The 19,835-nt window shown below is 42.6% G+C and overlaps 1 protein-coding gene across 8 annotated transcripts in view; it reads right to left on the reverse strand.

Annotated features, from left to right (window-relative positions):
- ZNF532 (zinc finger protein 532) overlaps positions 1 to 19,835 on the reverse strand; it is a 98,380-nt gene that overhangs the window by 13,251 nt on the left and 65,294 nt on the right. For all 8 annotated transcript variants that reach the window (XM_085850136.1, XM_085850137.1, XM_085850133.1 and 5 more), the window contains 3 exons: positions 12,472 to 12,600; positions 7,020 to 7,205; positions 3,168 to 3,280 (listed from right to left, as the gene is read on the reverse strand). In XM_085850136.1, the coding sequence (XP_085706262.1) occupies positions 3,168 to 3,280; positions 7,020 to 7,205; positions 12,472 to 12,600 (428 nt within the window). The remainder of the gene's footprint in view (positions 1 to 3,167; positions 3,281 to 7,019; positions 7,206 to 12,471; positions 12,601 to 19,835) is intronic.

The raw sequence follows: 19,835 nt of genomic DNA on the forward strand, positions 1-19,835 counted from the left end.
TGCAGGGATCTGTTTTTGCACCTTTTTATGCAGGGCAGTAATGTTTGCCGATTTTCAAGCAGATGGCAGATGACCTTGGGCAAATGAGAGGGTGAATAGAACGGAGAGAGGGTGAGCAAGAGCAGAAGAGCAGGTTATTAGGACACGTGGGCTGATGCCATCTGGACCGGTTGCAGAATCTGAGCTGAGGTTTGACAGCAAGCTCTCCACCTTGTCAGGAGAAAAGGACATAGAGTCCAGGGACAGTTGGGTGCGACTGGGTAAGGTGGGCAGAGAAAGCGATGGGTTTCGGACACAAGATTTAGCTGCAAACACAGTTTCGGCATTCAACCTTTTCATGTGCGGTATCAGAATTTTACGTCTATTTTTGAAGGTTTTTATTTTTAAAACAATATGGCTGCCAAATCACATGGCCGATGACGTCATGATATTTTTTTCTTTCTGTGGACCACATTATCCCAAGATGACCCTCAAAAATTTTCATACTGATTGAATGTGGTGTTCTACATATGAGTTATGACATCATAAGGGCACCTATGATGTCATAAAAATCACACTCATTCCCCACGAGGAGTACTTGCAATGTGCCAAGTTTCAATTTTTTCCTTGGTGCGGTTTCAGAGAAGGAGGTCCAAAGTTTTTCCGTATTTCCAAATATGGCTGCCACAGCACGTGACCTACGAGATCATTATCATTGAAACATTCACCATGAGTAGTCGCACCACTGATAATTTTGTTTCAATCCGACAAGTGGTTGCGGAGAACAACATAAAAGTTCTGTGCGGACAAACAAACGGACCCAAATGCAATACCCTCTCAGAATCCTTCGGCGAGGGCAACAAGGCAGGAGACAAGAGGGGTGGGAGAGGAAAGCACAAAATAGTGGGAACAAAGAGAATAGGATATCTGTTGAAGGGAGAGGGATGGGGTGGGGGTAAACAAGACGGACACTACAGGGACTTTCAGGAAGGAAAACGGGGAATTTGAAGGAGGTGGATTTGGGGTGGATTAACGGGGGTAGTAAAGATCAAGATATTGGATGGGGGGAGATATGAGTTGGCGGTGAATCACTGTTTTGAAGACCTGGAGGGAGGAGTGTGATTGAAGAGAGTGTGGGAGTTTGTTCCAGAGATGAGAAAAGAGGAATGGAAGAGTGAAGGTGAGCAGTGATTCTTGATTTTGGCAGCTTCACTCGAAGGGGATTTTTGGCAGACCTTGAGCGCCCTGCAGAAATGGGGGGGGGGGGGGGAATCTCAGGCCGGAGAGGAGATAGTAGTAGACAGAAAGACCAGAGACAGAGACAGAAACTCAGCCTCATTGTGGGAGATACCAATGATCCTAACTGCCTTGGTTTCCACAGTGTGAAGCCGAGAAAGGTGAGAGGTGAGAGCACCAGCCCAGAGGGGAAAGCAGTGCTCCACCAGGCTGTGGACGAAAGCTTTGTTTGTGGTGAGGAGCTTAGGTGTGCCAAGTATGGACTTTGCACGATGGAGGATGCCCAGTCGGTGACTGACTTTGGAGGCCAGCTTTGGGGGGTTGCCCCCCAAAAGAGGTATTTGCTTTCTTCTTTGAAACTGCACACACAATTTTGATGAAACTTGACCACATCCGTCATCACCCGTGATGTACCACAGTTTGCTCATGGCATTAAAAATACCCATAGGTATTTACTTTCTTCTCCATTACATATTTTGTGTGTCATCCATGCCTACCAGTGGTTCCCTGGTTATCTTATCCAGCTGCTACCAGATGAGCGCCCTGGGCTATTGCCCCTACGTTTAAAGTATCATGCTATGTATCATTTTTGGCCACATTTTCCATTGGTGAAGAATCACTTTAAAAATTCTAGTATCTGGATCCAGATCTTCACCAAAATAACTTTTTGAGATATCCTGTTCAGACAGACAAACAGACACATGGGTGAAAACAAACTCTGTCCACCTTCAGTGGTGGAGGTAATGGGGTGTGCTGAAAGTGCAGAAAGGTATTGATCGAAGCTGGGTAAACAAACAAGAGGTATGTTTGATCCAGAACTTCAACATGGATATGACTGTGTGTATAAATGTCTACCCACAACGATCTTCCATAGTGGCTTGATATCCATTTCCAGAATCCATTATGACAAAATAATTCATTTAAACAAATTTTTCATTTTATTGAGTTCTAGTTAAAGTTTAAACGTTTATATGTCCAACTAGACTTGGTGGTGTAATGGTTTGAGCATCTGCTCCGAGTATGGGAGGTCAGTAGATCATACCCTGGTCGAGTCATACCAAAGACATTAAAAATGGTTCATGCTGCTTCCTTGCTTTGATGTTCAGCATTTAAAAGATTGACTATAGACAATTCCTACAGGGAGGAGGAAATTCCTCCTTAGAAAATGCCCCATGAGTGCAGTGAGAAAGGTGGTGTCATTGTTGTGCTGCCGCTGGTGCCAGAGTGCTCAGGGAAGTGATGACACTTCCCCCAAGCTCAGTGGCTGTATTTGTTTCATCTTACAGCCTCATCGTGTGTGTGTGTGTGTGTGTGTGTGTGTGTGTGTGTGTGTGTGTGTGTGTGTGTGTGTGTGTGTGTGTGTGTGTGTGTGTGTGTGTGTGTGTGTTCCACTCGCCTTAGATCTTGTTTAAAAAAAAAACAATAAGGTTTCTTGAAACATCGAGCAAAGCACAGAGCCCAAGTTGCCAAAGCAAAAGGACATGGTGAATAAACAATGCTATACAGTCGAAGCTATAGTGCCAACTGAATACAAAAAAAAGTTTTGAAATTTTGTATTCAAAATGGTGCAGGTGTCTACAGAGGGCCCTATTTGACCAATATAAGTTGTGAAATCCTAAAAATGCTACCAGGGTATTTTTTCCTTGCTGACAGTTTGCTTCAGTATCCAACTTATCCACTGGATGCATCCTCCCCTACCCCTCATTCCTCCCCACACCCATTATTTGTCCAAGTCTCCCTCTATTTTGTCCGTCAACCATGCTGTTGGCATTTCCCCCCTCTCTTTGCTGTTCCTTTTGTTCTGTTGCACCCTGATCTGTTCAGTATACCAGCTCTTCCACGAGCCTTGACCTTATATACCAAAAAAAAAAGGTACATTGAAACTATTATTCTTCCTTACATGGAACAACACCAACCCCTTCCAAACCTTTGTAACTACTCAACAAACTCACCAGCAAGTGTAAACCTTGCGAATTCCCTCGTGGTTGATGCGAATGTGCCTGCGCAGACTATGCGATGAGCTGAATGACCGGTCACACTGCCGGCAGGGATACTTCTTCACAGGCTGGAGAACATGAGAGTCAGCTCGAGAGATTGTCATGAAAAGGTAAATAAATAAAAAATTCACAAATAATTGAGGTCTACTTTGTATCAAAAAAAACAAAAGAAAAAACAACAGTGCACTTTTTTGGTATTGCTGCCACAATTTTTCTGGCATATTCCAGAGACAGACTTGAGGCACCACCAGGTGGACACGTTTCTCTCTGAAAGGACCATCTGGAGAACACGTCACAACATCTGACCCAACCTCAAGATTGAACTTTGAAACTGGTCTCCCTCCTTAAAAAAACAATAATAAAATAAATAAATAAAAACTGGTGGTGGCCAATTAACTGTCTCTGGAGTATGCTCCGCTTCCACTTCTTCCCTCACTTCTATTAGCACCACAGGCAACTCCACTCGTGAGAAGGTTGAATGCATCAATTCTGTGCTTTCTTCCAAATCTTCCGTCCCCAATCTCTTGCTCTCGGCACCTACCCTAACTAGTCACACACAACTGCAAGGGACTCTTTTTTTTTAACCTGAGAAGGCAGGTTTTCTGGTTTCAGGCTTTCAGAAGGCTTTCTGGTCTTTCACCCTCTGCTCTTTCTGTGCTCTGTTCCTCCCCATCACCTTCCAGGCTTCTGCCAGCAACCTCATCTGGTGAAACTCTCAAAATCCAACATCACTGTTCACCTCCACCCATTTGTTCCTCTTTTAGCCCACCTGTGGAACAAACTTCCAGTCTATTCAATCTCATTCTTTCCTCCAGGACTTCAAGACAGCTGTTCACCACCATCTCAGGACATCCCCCATTTAAAACCATGATCTTTTCTATCCCCTTTAACACTACCCCCACCCCAAGTCCCCCCTCTTTCCAAGTTTTTTTCCTTGGAGAGTTTGCGGCTGTATCCAGCTTGTTCACGCCATGTCGTAAACCCACTCCCCCTTCGCCCTCATTCTTACTCATGTCTCCCTCTATTTTGTCCCTCATAACTGGTGTTGGTGTGTTCCCCTTCCCCCATCCCTCTCTGTCGTTCATTTTGTTCTGTTATGTCCTGATCCGTTCTGTTCTAGATACTCCACGAGTCTCGTCCGAGTACACGTAACATCCATAAAACCTTCCCACATGATCAAAAATATTTTTCCTTGCACCATCGAGTCGGCAGCTTGTAAAATGTGTATGCTTGGCCAAAGTCTTTCACAAACTGGCTGGCCAGACCTAATGTTTGACTACGTTGGAAGGAATTTGTAATTTAGTCAGGGTGGTGGAGATGACCCACGGACTCTTCATCAAAAGATGCTGTGGGATTTCTAACGTCCAGCAACTAATGGTAGCAGATGGTACTTTTTCACAACATCCATCTGAAAGGACGGCAGCCAACAGACCTTTAAATGAGCTGTAAAAATGAAACATTGTCACGTTGACAGATCTGACAAAGGTAACCCATCACGCGAGGACATTTTGCTACTCCTGAAGATCGCTGAGTTTACCAAATTCACACTGCATTAAATTAATTGTTCTTTACCATTTACAAAACCCAAAGATCACCTAATAACAGCCAAACCTGGCGGTGAAACGAGTGGGAGGTAAAAGGTGGGAAGACATTCCTTATAATTAAAATGGGATTTATTTCAAAATAATAAGGGAATAAGAGTAGAGAAGATGTTACGAATAAATAAATGGGACAAATAGAGTAGTCAATAGACACAAGTAGGGATGAGGGAAACACAGTCTTTTGTACAATGAGGAATAAGGTCAAACCCCCTAATGATGCCAAATACCGGACTCTCGCACAAAGAATAAAAGGGCAAGTGAGGGCTTGAGCAAGGCACGAAGTTGGTGGTGGCTGCAGGACGCTGGTACACAAGGCTGGTGCAGTAGCTCCCCCCTATCTCACTGGTGATAGCAGTGAGCTGAGGCACCTGCCTATCTGGACCAAATCCTCCTTCACGTGAGGGTGAAGAAATACAGAGAGAAAAAAAGAAGAGATGTTTTTCTCGAAGTCCAAGGGCCAACTGCCATGTGCAGCATGGCCATGGCCCTCATCAACTCTGGGACTGCCTTCACCAGCGGAAGGTCCCCTAATTTGCCACTCGCTGTTCATGGGAGGTGCCCAGGGTGCATGAGGAGGGGAAAGGGTGAGGGGGGGAACCCTGGGGAGGGGGAGAGTGGTCTTCAGCTGTTCTCCAGTGCTCCGTAGCTGATCTCGCCGCCATGGCTTGCAATGCGCCGGCCATACAGTCCATGATTATGTCGCTTTACGAGCGCAATGCGCTTGCCTGTGTGTCTTTCTGCCCAAGTCCTCACCTGTCCTCGTTTGAAAACAGGAGGTTTTACACAATACAATCTTACTCTACACTGTCTTAAAGCTAACACCAACTGCCTCCTCAGTGCACATTGTATCAGATGACTTCCTTCTAGACAAATGGCTATACTAGTACAGGGGGAAATCTAACGTTATGTGATCACACGGACCAATTTAGTCTTAATACAACCTACCCGTGGACCCCCTTTAAAAATATATTTTTGAAGTGATCATAGATTGTATAGACAAACAAACAAACTGCATACTCACTATTGTCAACTAGTCTACACTCCTTTTTACCAGTACACTAGATTTAATCAAAATTATTTTGAAAAAAATAACATTTACAAGTACATTCTAAATACACTGTGCCCATGCCAAATAAGTAACAAATCCTCCAGCGCACGACATTGCTGGGGCGCCTTCGGCACCAGCCGATGCTGCCGTGCAGCATATGAAGATGGAATTGGGAGTGGTGTACAATAATTGATTTATTAATTGCAGAATTAAAATAAATAATAGAAAATAATTAATTTCGTAATCAATTGGCTAATAGCATTCCAAAACCACCACTGTTTCATCCAAATCTGTAACTTTTTTGAAAATTAAGTAATTCATCGAAAAATGAATGATCGATTAATCTATAAATGAAAAACACCCTTTATAGCCAAATGACTTGTTCACCGTCAAGTCCAAATGTCAGCTTCCGAGCTCAAAAGGTGCCTGAGATATTGCCCAGATGAGAAATTATTTATTTATTTAATTGATGAATTAAAAAAAAAAAATACCCGTTTTTGCCAAAGCACATCTTCACTTTTGTCCCCAAATTTCAGCTTCCTAGCTTAAAGGATGGCTGAGATATCGCCCGGACAAACAAGGAAACAAACGTAAAAACAGAGTACTCCCTTCCTTCAGTGCCCGGAGATGACATGCATCGCCTGGATATGGAATTGGGAAGGAATAGATAAGACGACACACCGGTCCAACTTCTATTAACCAGAACGGGAGTCACTTCACCTGTATTTGATGCCAGATTTTCAGCAAAATGGCAGGGTATTGAAATTATCCAATCAAACATCTCTTTGCAAGTGCTTACTCCAAATAAAATAAAAACACCTAGTAAATGAAAAAATAATAAAAGGTTTCAGAATTTACAATTCACCATTCTTACAAGAAAAGCAGGATCCATATTGTCAAGAATTTTTTTTTTTTAAACATAAAATTTCATCCAACATTGAACACAAAACGGGAAAGCTCAAGAAACGTGAACGCTACTGCCCGAATGAAAGAAAGAAGACGACGATAAAAATCGTCTTCATCTTTCTTTCATTCGGGCAGTGGCATTCATGTTTCTGAAGAAAGATGAAGTACAAAATTTAATATGAAGTTTAAAAAAAAAAAAAAGACCAGTTTTCCCCTACTTTCATGAACATGTGCAGTGATGAGAAATCTCACCTTCCCATGAACACGCTTCATGTGGCTCACATAAACTTCCCTTTCCACAAAGCGATTTTGACACTCAGTGCACGTCCAGCCAGCATTTTTGAGACGTAGCCGACGACTCGGAGTTGGACGCCGTGTCTCGGTGCGTGCGTTGGCCCCAGCCATTCGTTCTGCCACCTCAACTTCATTTGTGGTGTCCTGGTGGGAAGAAGGACAAGATGAAATGTCAGTAAGACATTTCCTTTTTGTGGAAGCAAGTCTCTTCGAGCAGAGCACCAAAGAAAAATGAAACCGAAAAAGGAGGTTAGATTTTACATTTTAGAGGAGGAGGAAACAATTAGGACCCTTCTCTTTGAAGCAATGGGAACAGAATGTACTTGGGAGATGTCCATTGTCATTGCATGTGCCCATAGTTGATCAGAAGGAGTTGGTTCCAATTCATCTTCAACAAACATCCTTGTTTATCAATGGCTTTCTCAATCAATGGCTCTCAAATGGTTGTGAGGATGTATGTCCATCCTCACAATGGCTGTCCAAAGTGGAGGGTTTGTTCAGCTTGAGGGAAAGACAAGTTGACTCTGCCCCTCCAGGTATAAATTCCTACCTCAGTCTCTCAGCAGAGTGAAGCCATTTAAAACACTCCATGTCTAAAGTCTTCAATGAGCATTCCTGCCCCAAATCCAGCCTTGATGTATACTGTTGGACCCTGACATTTGTGGGGGATATGTTCCTGAAAAATGCTGCAAATGAATGTCGGGGCATTGTTTTTTTAATTTAAATATATATTTTTTAACATGGTCTAGGCTCGTGGTAGAGCGATGACAGAACAAAGGGCACAGCATAACAAAGGGAACATCAGGAGAAAGGGGAAAAAACCAACAGCAGGGCGGAGGGAGAATAGATGGAGACAGACAAACAAGGGATGCTGGTAACGGTGTGGGGTAAGGGAGAACGCAAAGGGTGGACAATATGGATGCATAAGCAAATTTGTGTTTGACTAGTTTGTGATTTTGTTGATGTCTGAGGAGGGAAGAGGCTGCTGTCTGTCAGAAGAATGAGAGATGTCACAAGAGAGTGGAATCATCCGCGAAGAGATAAAGAGTATTTTCCAGAGTCAGAGAGATCATTGATGAATATTAGGAATAATATGGGGCTTACAACAGTGCTTTGGGGGTACTCTAGCCTTGATAGGGCGAGGCAAAGAAAGTGTTCCATGAAGAGCCACACGCCATCTACGAGAGTGGAGGAAGTCAGTAATTCACAAGTGGAGTTGGCCTTGGATTCCATAGCCAGACAGTTTGGAGAACAAGGCCAAATGCCAGACTATCAAAAACTCGAGATATGTCCGGAGAGATGGCCCTGATCTCGTGTGTGATATTAAGGGCCTACATCCATTTTTGGGGGAGGAGAAGCTGTATGTCTTAGGTAGAGTGACAAGGTCTGAATCCAAATTTATCTGCAATGAGGCTGTTGGAGAAAAGGAATTATTTTATGTCAACTGCGATGATGGATTCCGTGTCTTTGTTGATGATTGGAAGTAATCTAATTGAGCTGTAGTTAAGAGGATCCATTTTTACACCTTTTTTATGCGACCACTGACGAAGTCGCCAGAGGCATTATGTTTTCGGGTTGTCCGTCTGGCCGTCTGTGCTAAGTTTCTCTGGTGAAAATTTATTGTCAATCGGATAAGCAGTTGCAGAGAAAACATAAGTGCAACTACTTATGTAGAATGTTTTAATGATAATTATGATGTCATAGGTCACGTAGTGTGGCAGCCATGTTGGAAAAAAAGTAAAAAACCTCGACCTCTGTATCTCCAAAACCGCTTCATAGGAAAAATTTAAGCTTGGCACTTGTCAAGTACTAGTCATAGGACATAAGTGTGATTTTGATGTTGTCATAGATGGCTTCCTTATGACCTTGTATAATTGCTTATGTCAAATGCTTTATTCTGATTAGTATGAAAAATGTTGAGGGTAATCTCGGACTCTTGTATTGGTGGGGAAGGGGGGGGGAGGCTGATGACACCATTGGTCATGTGGTTCAGCAGTCTTTTTTTTTAAACATAGCCTTCAATAACAATGTGGGTGGAGGCATATCTGATGTCGAATAGTGCTCTTCTAGTTTTGTAATGCTGTGATGTTGGCCGATTTCCAAGCGGATGGAAGACGACCCGGTAAATGACAGGGTGAAAAAGGCAGAAAGAGTAAGCACAAGAGCAGCAGAGCAGGTTTTTGTTGGACACATGAGCTGGTACCGTCCAGTCCAGTTGCAGAGTCAGAGTCGAGGATTGCCAGAAACTTTTCCACCTTTTCAGGTACAAAATAAAATTTAGCAGTTGGGTATTACTGGGAAGGATGGGTACAGAGAGGGAGGGGTTAGGGATTTTTTGTTGAAACACCTTCTCACGATTTTGAAACACCTTCTCACGATTTTGAAACACATGCTCACGAGCAGTCAGCTGTAGTGCCATTTGATGTGAGGAAAAGGATGGAATGGGAGCATACACCAGAGATCGACTTGATAAGGCACCACCAGGTTTTAGAGGAGGGAGACAAGTTTCAAAGCTCATTCTTGGGATTGGACAGACGTTTGATTGCTGGCTTTCCTGACAGTAGACACACTTGTTGCGGGATTTGTGTAATGATATGAGGTTGCCTTTGGTCGGATTTCCCTTCCAGTAGAGGAATGCAAGTTGTTTTAAAGCAACAGCCTCACCACAGGATGCAGAGAACCAAGAGAGGGAGGATGGGAAAGACAAGAAAATGATGTCATGCAGAGCAAGAAACTTGCAAAATACACCCCCCTCCCCTCTTTAAAGGTTGCCACAGATACATCAAATTGTCCATTTCATTAAGATTAAAATTGACAATCTTAAGCAAAGCTCAAGTCAGAGGGCAATGATTTTTCAGATTGAAATTGATGATGTTATAAGTTTGACCTTGAGTTGACCTTTGACCTCAAATAGTTGCTTTCCCAATTCAGTAATGCAATATGCAAATCCTGTTCAACTTTCAAGTCAGAGGAAAAATGATTTTATAAATTAGACCTCAAGATGACCTTTGACCTCAAAATCAATAGGATTCTCAGTTGAGACTGCCTCTTCAACCTGGTAAAGTTTCATGATGATTGGTTTAGAATTGTGACCTGCAGGAGACAGACAAACAGACAGACAGAATAACAAAATCAACTGACCAATGTACTTGAAAAATCTTTGATTTTGCAAGTAATAATTGAAGACAAGATGCGATGAATCTGTGCATAAGAGAGAGCAGTTTTCTGTGGAAGAATTCCCAAGCTGAATTCATATCAGTGGTAGTGGATATAGGAGACCAGTCCTGAAATGTAAAAAAATAAAAGAATGCAAAAAAAAAAACCGCGAATACATGAATGTCAAAGCAGGTCACACTTTATAACCCGCAAATATGCAGGGTTCGTGAATAGCGGGACCGCAAATGTCGGGGGTCTGACAGTACATGATATAGGCTCGTGGAAGAGCGAGAGCAGAATGGAAAGGGGGAGGGGCATTAACAGCAGAGTAAAAGTGAGACAGAGTGAGATGAAAGGGAGGAGGACAAGAACACATGAGAGTGAACAAGCTGTACACAAGCCAAATGGAACGCAGCAAAAGGAGGAAGAGGGAAGAGGAGATGAAATAGAAAAGGAACAAACCAACGGACAATTAACAAACAAAAAGAGGTGGGGGTGGGTGGAAAAATCACAATAACCTGGAACAAATTAATGCTTTGCAATGGGATAATTTGGGGATAGAAGAGATAATTAGTGTGGTTGAGGGATGGCCTGAGGTCATGGAAAACAACTGTTGTGAAGTCTTGAAGGGAAGAATAGGACTGAACAGACTGGGGCAGTCCATGTGCACCCTGCAGAAACCTAGGAGGGACAGAGCCAAGAGAGGGCATAGAGTGCAAGAACACAAAGGCTGTCGAATACAGAAGCCACCAACCCATCTGTGATGCAAAAGTAACAGGCCTCGACCCTGAGTTTCATCAAGGGAGATCCTGATGATTTTGAGGACCTTGCTTTGCACGGCATCAAGAAGGGCAGGTGTGCAGGGGTGCCAGCCCAAAGGGGAGAGCAGTGCTCCATCAAGCTGCGAATGAAGACCTTGTAGGTTGTCAAATTGGTCAAGTAAAGACCTTGCAAGATGAAGGATGCTCGTTGGCTTTGGAGGCCATTCTGGAAATATGGTGCTGCCTTTTCGGGTTATCAGTCATGTGGTAGAGAAGGAAAATGACAAGATAAGGTAGACGCTCCATCGCAATTTGTTTATGCCTTGCTTTTGTTTTTGAAGCTGAGGAAGTTTGCTTTTGCTTTTGAAGCTGAGGAAGAGTTGGAGATGCAAGTTAGCATACAAGAAAAAAGAAAAAAACAAGAGCTTGAAGGAGCAGCACTCTTGTGAGTGCGACAAGCTGGATAAGGAACAAGAATCATGCAACTCGTGATGAGTGCAACCTGTTCAGTGAGTTTAAGAACATGGAAATTATGAGGACGAGATGGTCAACCTGAGAGGGGGGAGTGACACATGGATAGGGGGGTTGGTCACAAAGCTGAGGAAAAGTCAGCAGGTTTTTATGGTGGCTAAATCGAAAGCCACTCGTAAAAATACACCTCAGTGTTCAGTTAATAAGAATCCTTGAAAAGTTCAGTCTCCGAGTGCCTTCTGTGGATTCTCTCCGGGTATACTTCAGCTATGGTGCACGGTTGTTGCTCTGGCCACTTAAATGCTTTGCTCTGAATGAGTTGGAAGAAGAAATCGATGTAGAGTTGGGTTTTCCACCTTGGCCACAACAGCTACACCCCACTGGGCATAGAGGCCCCAGGCCACATATTGGACGTGAGGGCACTTAAACTGATGTGCCATTCCATGCTTTAGCATTTGTAATCTACTTCAGGTTGATGGAAGATTTCTTCACATCAAAATACTCAGCATGAAATCGTAGTCATCTTCTGCATGTAAATGGAGAAATTGCACGGATATCTGCAGCTACGTGTTGTGGACATCCATGAATATCTTAACTACAACATTATGGTATTTCACTTGACAATTTTCCCACCTATAAGTAACCATGTGTCCCAGATATTTTTCACTTTTATCATTTGTTGAAGTGACTGCTGTTTTTAGTCTGCAGCTCCTATGCCTATTAGCTCAGCACACAATACACTAAACATGCAATGTACACACAACCTCTGAGATGGTGAGTATGGTGGGTGCTGAGTGGTGAGGAAACTGAATGAGCATTCTCAGAGGTTGTACGTTAAAACATGGTTGAAGGCATGATTATTGCAGCTGTTTTAATTCTTAAGTTTTGGAAACCTAGGTAGCCTCAGAAGGAAAAAAACTACCCTCTTACCATTAGATTGTCGGCAACAACCCTACCACCCCGCCCGCCCCCAACCCCCTCCATGAAAAAATGCTCAAAGTATTAATGTAGATCATGTTCACCTGCTTATTCTGCTTTACCGTGGGTTGTTTAACTGTATTCGCTCCCTCTCCGGTCACCGTAGCAGAATGCTGCGTTGATGAGGCTGCACTAGTAGTGACATCTGTGCTACGTACCTTGTTATGAATGCTCTGCAATGACACAGGAAGTCACAGGAAGACTGCAATCTAATAAAATGTTACAAACAAAGCATTATGAAAAACACACAGATAATTAATGGGAAACAGAATATTACAGAGAAACTAAAAATGAGTCTGGATACGCCTCCGCTCCGTCCACGTTACATATCAACCCACTATTATGATTGACCTTGATTAAAGGGAGAGAGAGAGAGAGAGAGAGAGAGAGAGAGAGAGAGAGAGAGAGAGAGAGAGAGAGAGAGAGAGAGAGAGAGAGAGAGAGAGATATATATATATATATATATATATATATATATATATATATATATATATATATATATATATATATATATATATATATATATATATATATATATATATATATATATATATATATATATATATATATATACATGAAGAGATATACATAGAAGAGAGGCATCAAACGCTTCTAACTTGAGTTATGATCTGCAAAATATTTTCCAAAGGCATGTGATATTTGACCTGTTCAATCCAAAATCGAATCAGTTCATCTTTGTTTTTGTTTTGGAGTCCATATTTGTGCCAAGTTTGGTTGAAATCCTTTAATGGTTCACAAGTTAATGGGGTAACAAAATGATTTTCAATTAAAGGGCACATGTCCTTTTACTCATGATCTTTTGAACCTAAAGTGCAATCAATTAATCTTTGTATTACAGTCCATACTTGTGCCATGTTTGGATAAAATCCCTTCAGTCGTTCATATGTTGTTGTGGTAAAAAAACCCCGATAACGGACAGACGCATGGAGTGATGGATGGAAAACGCAAAAACATCATGCCTCTATCTTTCGGCCTTCGTGGCATAATAAATGAAAATTTTAAAGATAACTGAAGAATAACTTTGCAAGCAAAAAATAATCACTTTTGAAATGCTAAAACCTGTTTTGAGAGCTCTCAAATCTGATAAACAAAGTGACTGCGAGATTTGTATGGAACATGTAAAGACTAAAGAGTTGAAGACGAAGCAAATACTTGACTTTCAAAATGACGTATGAATACTAATGGAGCCTTTCGCTAATGAGCCATGTGTGCGATTTCAGTGACCTGTTTCTGCTCATCCAGGAACTTTTAACTTGCCGTTGCTTGGGCGAAATCTGTAAGTGAAAGTCTTTTAAGTATATTTTTCAGTTTTGAAACGAAAGAATGTCAATTTCAAAATGGTTAACCACATTGAAAATTTTTCTTCCTGGATACAAATTGGACAAAAATGTAGAAAATATGAGACATATCCATGTAGTGCATCAGCTAGGGGGTCCTCGTGTGCAAAAAATGTACCCTAAGTTACTCACTGGAATTTTGTAGTTGACCACTTTCCTTAACAGAAAAACTTGGTTACCATTTCCATAACCCGGCAATAAGTGCGAAAATGGTGTCCCTTTTGGGGGTTCTGACGGAAATTGTTGGGCCAATTATTGGGGGTAGTGGAAATGAAAAAGACTGTTACTTTGCAGTCTTACACCCTAGAAACACAAACTACCACTCAAAATGTCGGTATTGAGACCCTCTTTCATGTGATATGCAATTTAGCTTCATTGGCTCAATAATCAGGTCACTAGAGGTCAAAAGGTCATGAAAATTTGGGTCAAGTGAAAATCTGACTTATCTCTGAAACATGCCCCACAGAACATGCCACATCCATATTTTACCCTCTCTGAGGGTCTCTCCCATCACCATAGGTGCCAAGGAACACAATCATATGAATAAAGTGGAATTTGTTGCAATAACATGAAAACAGCACAGAATGGAAAGCGGTCGACTTTCAATCTGATCACGTTTTGGCCACCGCTTAAACGATTTCCTGTTGGGAAACTTAAATGGTTATTATGTCACGCCCGTTCACCCTTAAACTGTTTGCCTACGAAGACTCTTCCATGTGATATTACCTTTAAGGAGATTGGGCCAATAAAGAGGTCACTCGAGGTCAAAAGGTCACGGAAATTGGGGTCAAGTGAAAATTTGTGGAAAATGCACAGCACATGCCAGATCCATATTTTTTTCCTCTATTGGGGTCAAATCTTTTGGAATATATACAAAAAATACAGATATGAATGGACAGATATGAATGGAATGTACTTGATGACCACCATAGGGTCGAAACAATAAACAAAACCTGCCACTCCAACATAGTAAGTAAACACATACCAACTGGTGGAATGTCATTCTGGTTTGGAAATGCGTATAAACTTATGATTCAGTCACTCACTTTCTGACGACACAAAATACATTTTGACATCCTGACTTTTCCGAGTCACTTTGACAAGTGCAAAATGTACAACAGGGATTGTTAGAACCGCGGCTAGGACATCTCCGAGTTCCACACTTTTGACATGTGCAGTGGATTGCAATGTCTTCAGGAATTGGATTGTTCCCCCTGCTTGGGACCAGAAGATCATCGATTAATTCGAAACCAAATTGTCTTGGGTCAGAGGGTTCGCATGATGAGAGGAGGGACACCATCTCTTTTGTAGCAAAGTAGGCTCTCAAAATGTGCAACTGAATGGCATGACTTGTGGGTGGCAGGTCATCCAAACATGACCGCTTGGCATGATGATACCTGTGGCTTCGGAGCTGGTTCATGGTTTTCATCGTTGTTCCTTTCTTTAGGACCTGTGTCAGATAGGCTTCTACTTTATCAATTAAGGAATCCAGGTTACCTGTCGCCACCACAAAGTCCTTTAAGTACATCTCTGGATTGGCTATGAGAGCAGCATGCTTGGTTCCAACTTTACTTGTGTAGTCACACCCAGTTAGTGCGTGGACAGCGGGCAAAACCTGACACAAACTTCGTCCGATCCTCTTTGAAAGGATATGTATCGGAATGTATCTTGTCGAGTCTCCAACCCCTTCACCCAGAGTTTTCGAGGCCGTTCGCATTCAGCTCGCTCCAGTAGAACATCAGCAAAATGAACACATCCGTGTCTGACGATAGGACTATGATACGATTTTTACCTTGTTTAACAGCATGCATTGCATGTGGTATAATCCTCATGTCAGCCTCTTCTACATTACACTTGAGTTGTGGAATCTCTACAGGTCTCAATGTCATGGACCAACACGAAACGACGATGCTGTCTGGTCCACAGAAATGACTGACTATAATCTCCAACGTCAGAGCACTCCAATTCTGTACCAGCGCGTCTGCATGAATGAGGGATTCAAATTTTGCTTTGTTGAAACTGGATGGCCAAAACCTGTCCATTTCTCGAGGGAGAGGGGTTTCCCTGGACACATCATGCTGTTCTATGGGTGACTTTTTCTCTCGCCTTTGCCGCTCAGAATCCTTCAAAGACGTTCCGGTGTAGGAATCAAACACAAAATCAATTCTCGAGGCACCCTTTGCTGTAGAGGCAACATAGCCTAGAAAGTCACACAGAAGTCACCAAAATATTTTGAACTCTGTTTGGATCTTGCGAATGTTTGCCATCACATCAACTATACAGCATGTTCCCATTGAGTCATCAGGTCTCGGTGTTCTTGGGTCCTGGTCGCTGAGATGAGTTTCAAGTTCATGGACAATTTCACTTTTAATTGGATTGGTCATTAGGCCTTCGTCATCAAAGAGAGGAGACGTTGTACACACATCGTACTGCAGGAGTTCCTCCATAGTCCGTCCTCGTATCTTTGCAATCTCTCGTGTACGTTTCATTTGAGCATCTTCTCGCTTGTTGAGTTTTGCTTTTCCTTTGTGTGGGAATGAATTCTTGTGGATTGCAGCAAAGGTTTTAAGGTTGGCGTGATGAATCGTGTCTGACAGTCGAATGGTCTTCTCTATGTACCTTTCTCTACGAAGTTTCTCGTAGGTATCGTTGCCGATTCTCTCCACATTGAGCAGCTGTTCTCTGATATATTCTGACATGACTTCCTTGGTTAAGATATTGTGGAGCATTTTCTCTTTTGGGGGAGTGAGGAAGGGATTCTCATTCTTCTCCTTGACATTTAATATGGCTTGAATGTTGGCCTCCTCAAACTCGGTTGCTGCTTTGCTGAATGACCTGTTGACTTCTAACTCATAGGAGGAACTACCTCTACCAGCAAGTTCTCTGTGAAGGTTTGTGATGGCAAGCATCTCATGATGTATCAGTTCCCACTTGGCAATAAATTTCTTCTTTCTTGAACTACCAATTATTCCTGATGCACTTTTCTGGGTTCTGTTGATTGTCTGTTCCAACGCAAGGTCTGCTCCAACCGCTTTGAAACGTCCCATTGTTCATTTTACGGCAAATCTGCCCTCCATAAACTCTGAATGCACTTCTGGTGCTATCTCAGGCAGCCTCCTCATGTCCTCAAGGTAGAGGGAGCACCATCTCAAGTAGTTCGTGGAATCAAAAGCAGCAAACAAGGGTAGGAGATCTTGAATGGCTTGTACTTGAAGGTTCCAGTTTCCCTCGCGATCACTCCAAATTAAGTTCTCAAGATGAGACACCAGGTGTAGAAAGATGTTCCAATACCTGAATGTCTCACTTTCCTCACAACACTTTGAAATGAATCGTTCAAATTTGTCTTCAAGTTCAGAGCCGATGTGGTCCTGGCATGTGTGAAGGAGGAGCACACTCTCGGGAGATTTCGCTGTTACTTCTTCTTTCAAATGCAGGAGGGTATCGAGCAGATCCTTGTATTTTACCGATTTGATTGTGTTCCTTTGGCATTCTCATAGATGAAAAAAATATGGATCTGGCATGTACTGTTGTGCATTTTCCACAGAAAATTTCACTTGACCCCAATTTCCGTGACCTTGTGACCTCATTATTGGCCCAATCTCCAGAAAGGTAACATCACATGGAAGAGTCTTCTAAGGCAAACAGTTTCAGGGTTAATTTGTCTATCTAGGGTGAACAGGCATGACATAATAACCATTTAAGTTTCCCAACAGGAAATCGTTTAAACAGTGGCCAAAAAGTGATCAGATTGAAAGTCGACCGCTTTCCATTCTGTGCTGTTTTCATTTTATGGCAACAAATTCCACTTTATTCATTTGATTGTGTTCCTTGGCACCTATGGTGATGGGATAGACCCTCAAAGAAGGTAAAATATGGATGTGGCATGTTCTGTGGGGCATGTTTCAGAGATAGGTCAGATTTTCACTTGACACAAATTTTTGTGACCTTTTGACCTCTAGTGACCTGATTCTTGAACCAATGAACCTAATTTGCATATCCTATGAAAGAGGGTCTGAAGACCGACATTTTGAGTGGTAGTTTGTGTTTCTGGGGTGTAAGACTACAAAGTAACAGTCGTTTTCATTTCCACTACCCCCAATAATTGGCCCGACAATTTCTGTCGCAACCCCCAAAAGAGGCACCATTTTCGCACTTATTGCCGGGTTATGGAAATGGTAACCAAGTTTTTCTGTTCAGGGAAGTGGTCAACTTCAAAATTCCAGTGAGAAACTTGGGGTACATTTTTTGCACACGAGGACCCCCCAAGCTGATGCATTAATGAATGAGATTGAGGTGTTGAGATCCTATCATTTCCTATTAATACAAGCAAGGAATGTACCTTTAGACTGCTGAGAACCCTTCGACCAATGAAGACCCTTTAAGTCCAAAAAGATCCAGATGACCCAAGACCCCTTTCAACACTTTAGACACCTTAAAATCCCTTCGCCATTTAGACCTTTTATACCCTTTTGACCACGACAACCTTTTGACCTTTACACCCCTCAAGTGCCTTTCGACCCCTTAGACCTTAACACCATTTAGACCCCTTACACCCTTCAGACAGATTACACAGCTTAGACCCTAGACCATTTTGAGCTTGAGATCACTTGGACCTTTTATATCACAAATGTAAGATCACCAATGTTACAAATAAATTTGTACAAAAGAAATGTTTGTATTATGATTGGTGTAAATCATGACAACACAACAAATCTATGACGTAAATCTCTGTAATGACGTGTGCACAGGCGAGTGCAATGGGCCAATCCATGCTTGAGCCTAAAAAAAAAAGAAAAAAAAGTTTAATTTCCGGTAACCTAACCTACCCCAATTTTATTTTTTGTGAGGGTTGATTTCGGGCGTTTTATGTCCGCTGTACATGAGATTACTCTGCCATTGTTGACCGCTTTTGTCTCAGAGAAAATCAGCGGCTGTTTGTTTCAGTTAAGTGGTCAGAAAGTTTAATCAACATTTATAAAAACTCCCGACCTACCCCATTCATTGAGCAGCATGTTACCAGAAACCCAACATTTTGGGGGGGGGCAGTACATATCACATATAAAGACAACACTGTGTGTGTGTGTGTGTGTGTGTGTGTGTGCGTGTGTGTGTGTGTGTGTGTGTGTGTGTGTGTGTGTGTGTGTGTGTGTGTGTGTGTGTGTGCGCGTGTGTGTGCGTGCGTGTGCGCGCGCTGCTTGCTTTAATTAATGGGAAATGGTAGGAACTTGACACCCTTCATCCATGGATATTTCTCGTATTTCCTATATTTTAGTGAGTCGGATTTGCATCTTGGAGCTCAACAATTATGGTTAGCCATTTAGAAATTTCCACTCTTTCATTTAAATGCTGAAAATTATGTTTAAAAGACTTTAAATGACACATTTCATCCGAGTGATGACAGGTTAAAAGTGCCCTGGGTAGCGGAAGTGAGTCACCGTAGACACAAAGAGCGCATGCGCCAAAGGCCTCATTTGCATTCATACGTCATTGCACCAATGGTACGATCTGCCGGAAAGGGGGAGGTGGGGAGGGCGAGCAGGTGGCTCAGCAAATCTCTCCGTCAAGCCCGCCTGGCCTTAAGGGCAGGGCAACCGATGCACTTGGGGCGGAGTATGCAAAGCGGTGTGCGTTGCTGACCAGCTTATCCATTGCCTTTTCAGGTCGACGGGCCGACTGGCGGGACTGCCTTTGGCATTCAAAGTCCTCCATCCGTGTAAAATTTGCAAGTAAATCCTAATCCCAAACCACCTCATGGTGATGGGAGACCGACCGGTTGCAAACATCGTACTGAATACAAGTATGATAAGGCAGTGCTTCTCAACCTTTTTCAACTCAAGGCCCACTCTGGCTCTGAGGAAATTTTCGAGGCCCATCATACAGAATCGTAATGAGAAAAATGGCAATAAAACAATGCCAAAACAAATCATTATGCTTACCTTTAATGAGACACTTGAGCTTGCTTCTTGGAAATAAGATGGTCAAGTCATGGTTTGATGGGGGACAGGCTCACACAGTGGCAGGCAAAGTGGCATTCAGAGTGTCTGTTTTTA

This window comes from Eptatretus burgeri, chromosome 12 (assembly GCF_056783735.1).
Source record: "Eptatretus burgeri isolate ZD-2024b chromosome 12, Ebu_testis_v1, whole genome shotgun sequence".
NCBI lineage: Eukaryota > Metazoa > Chordata > Myxini > Myxiniformes > Myxinidae > Eptatretus > Eptatretus burgeri.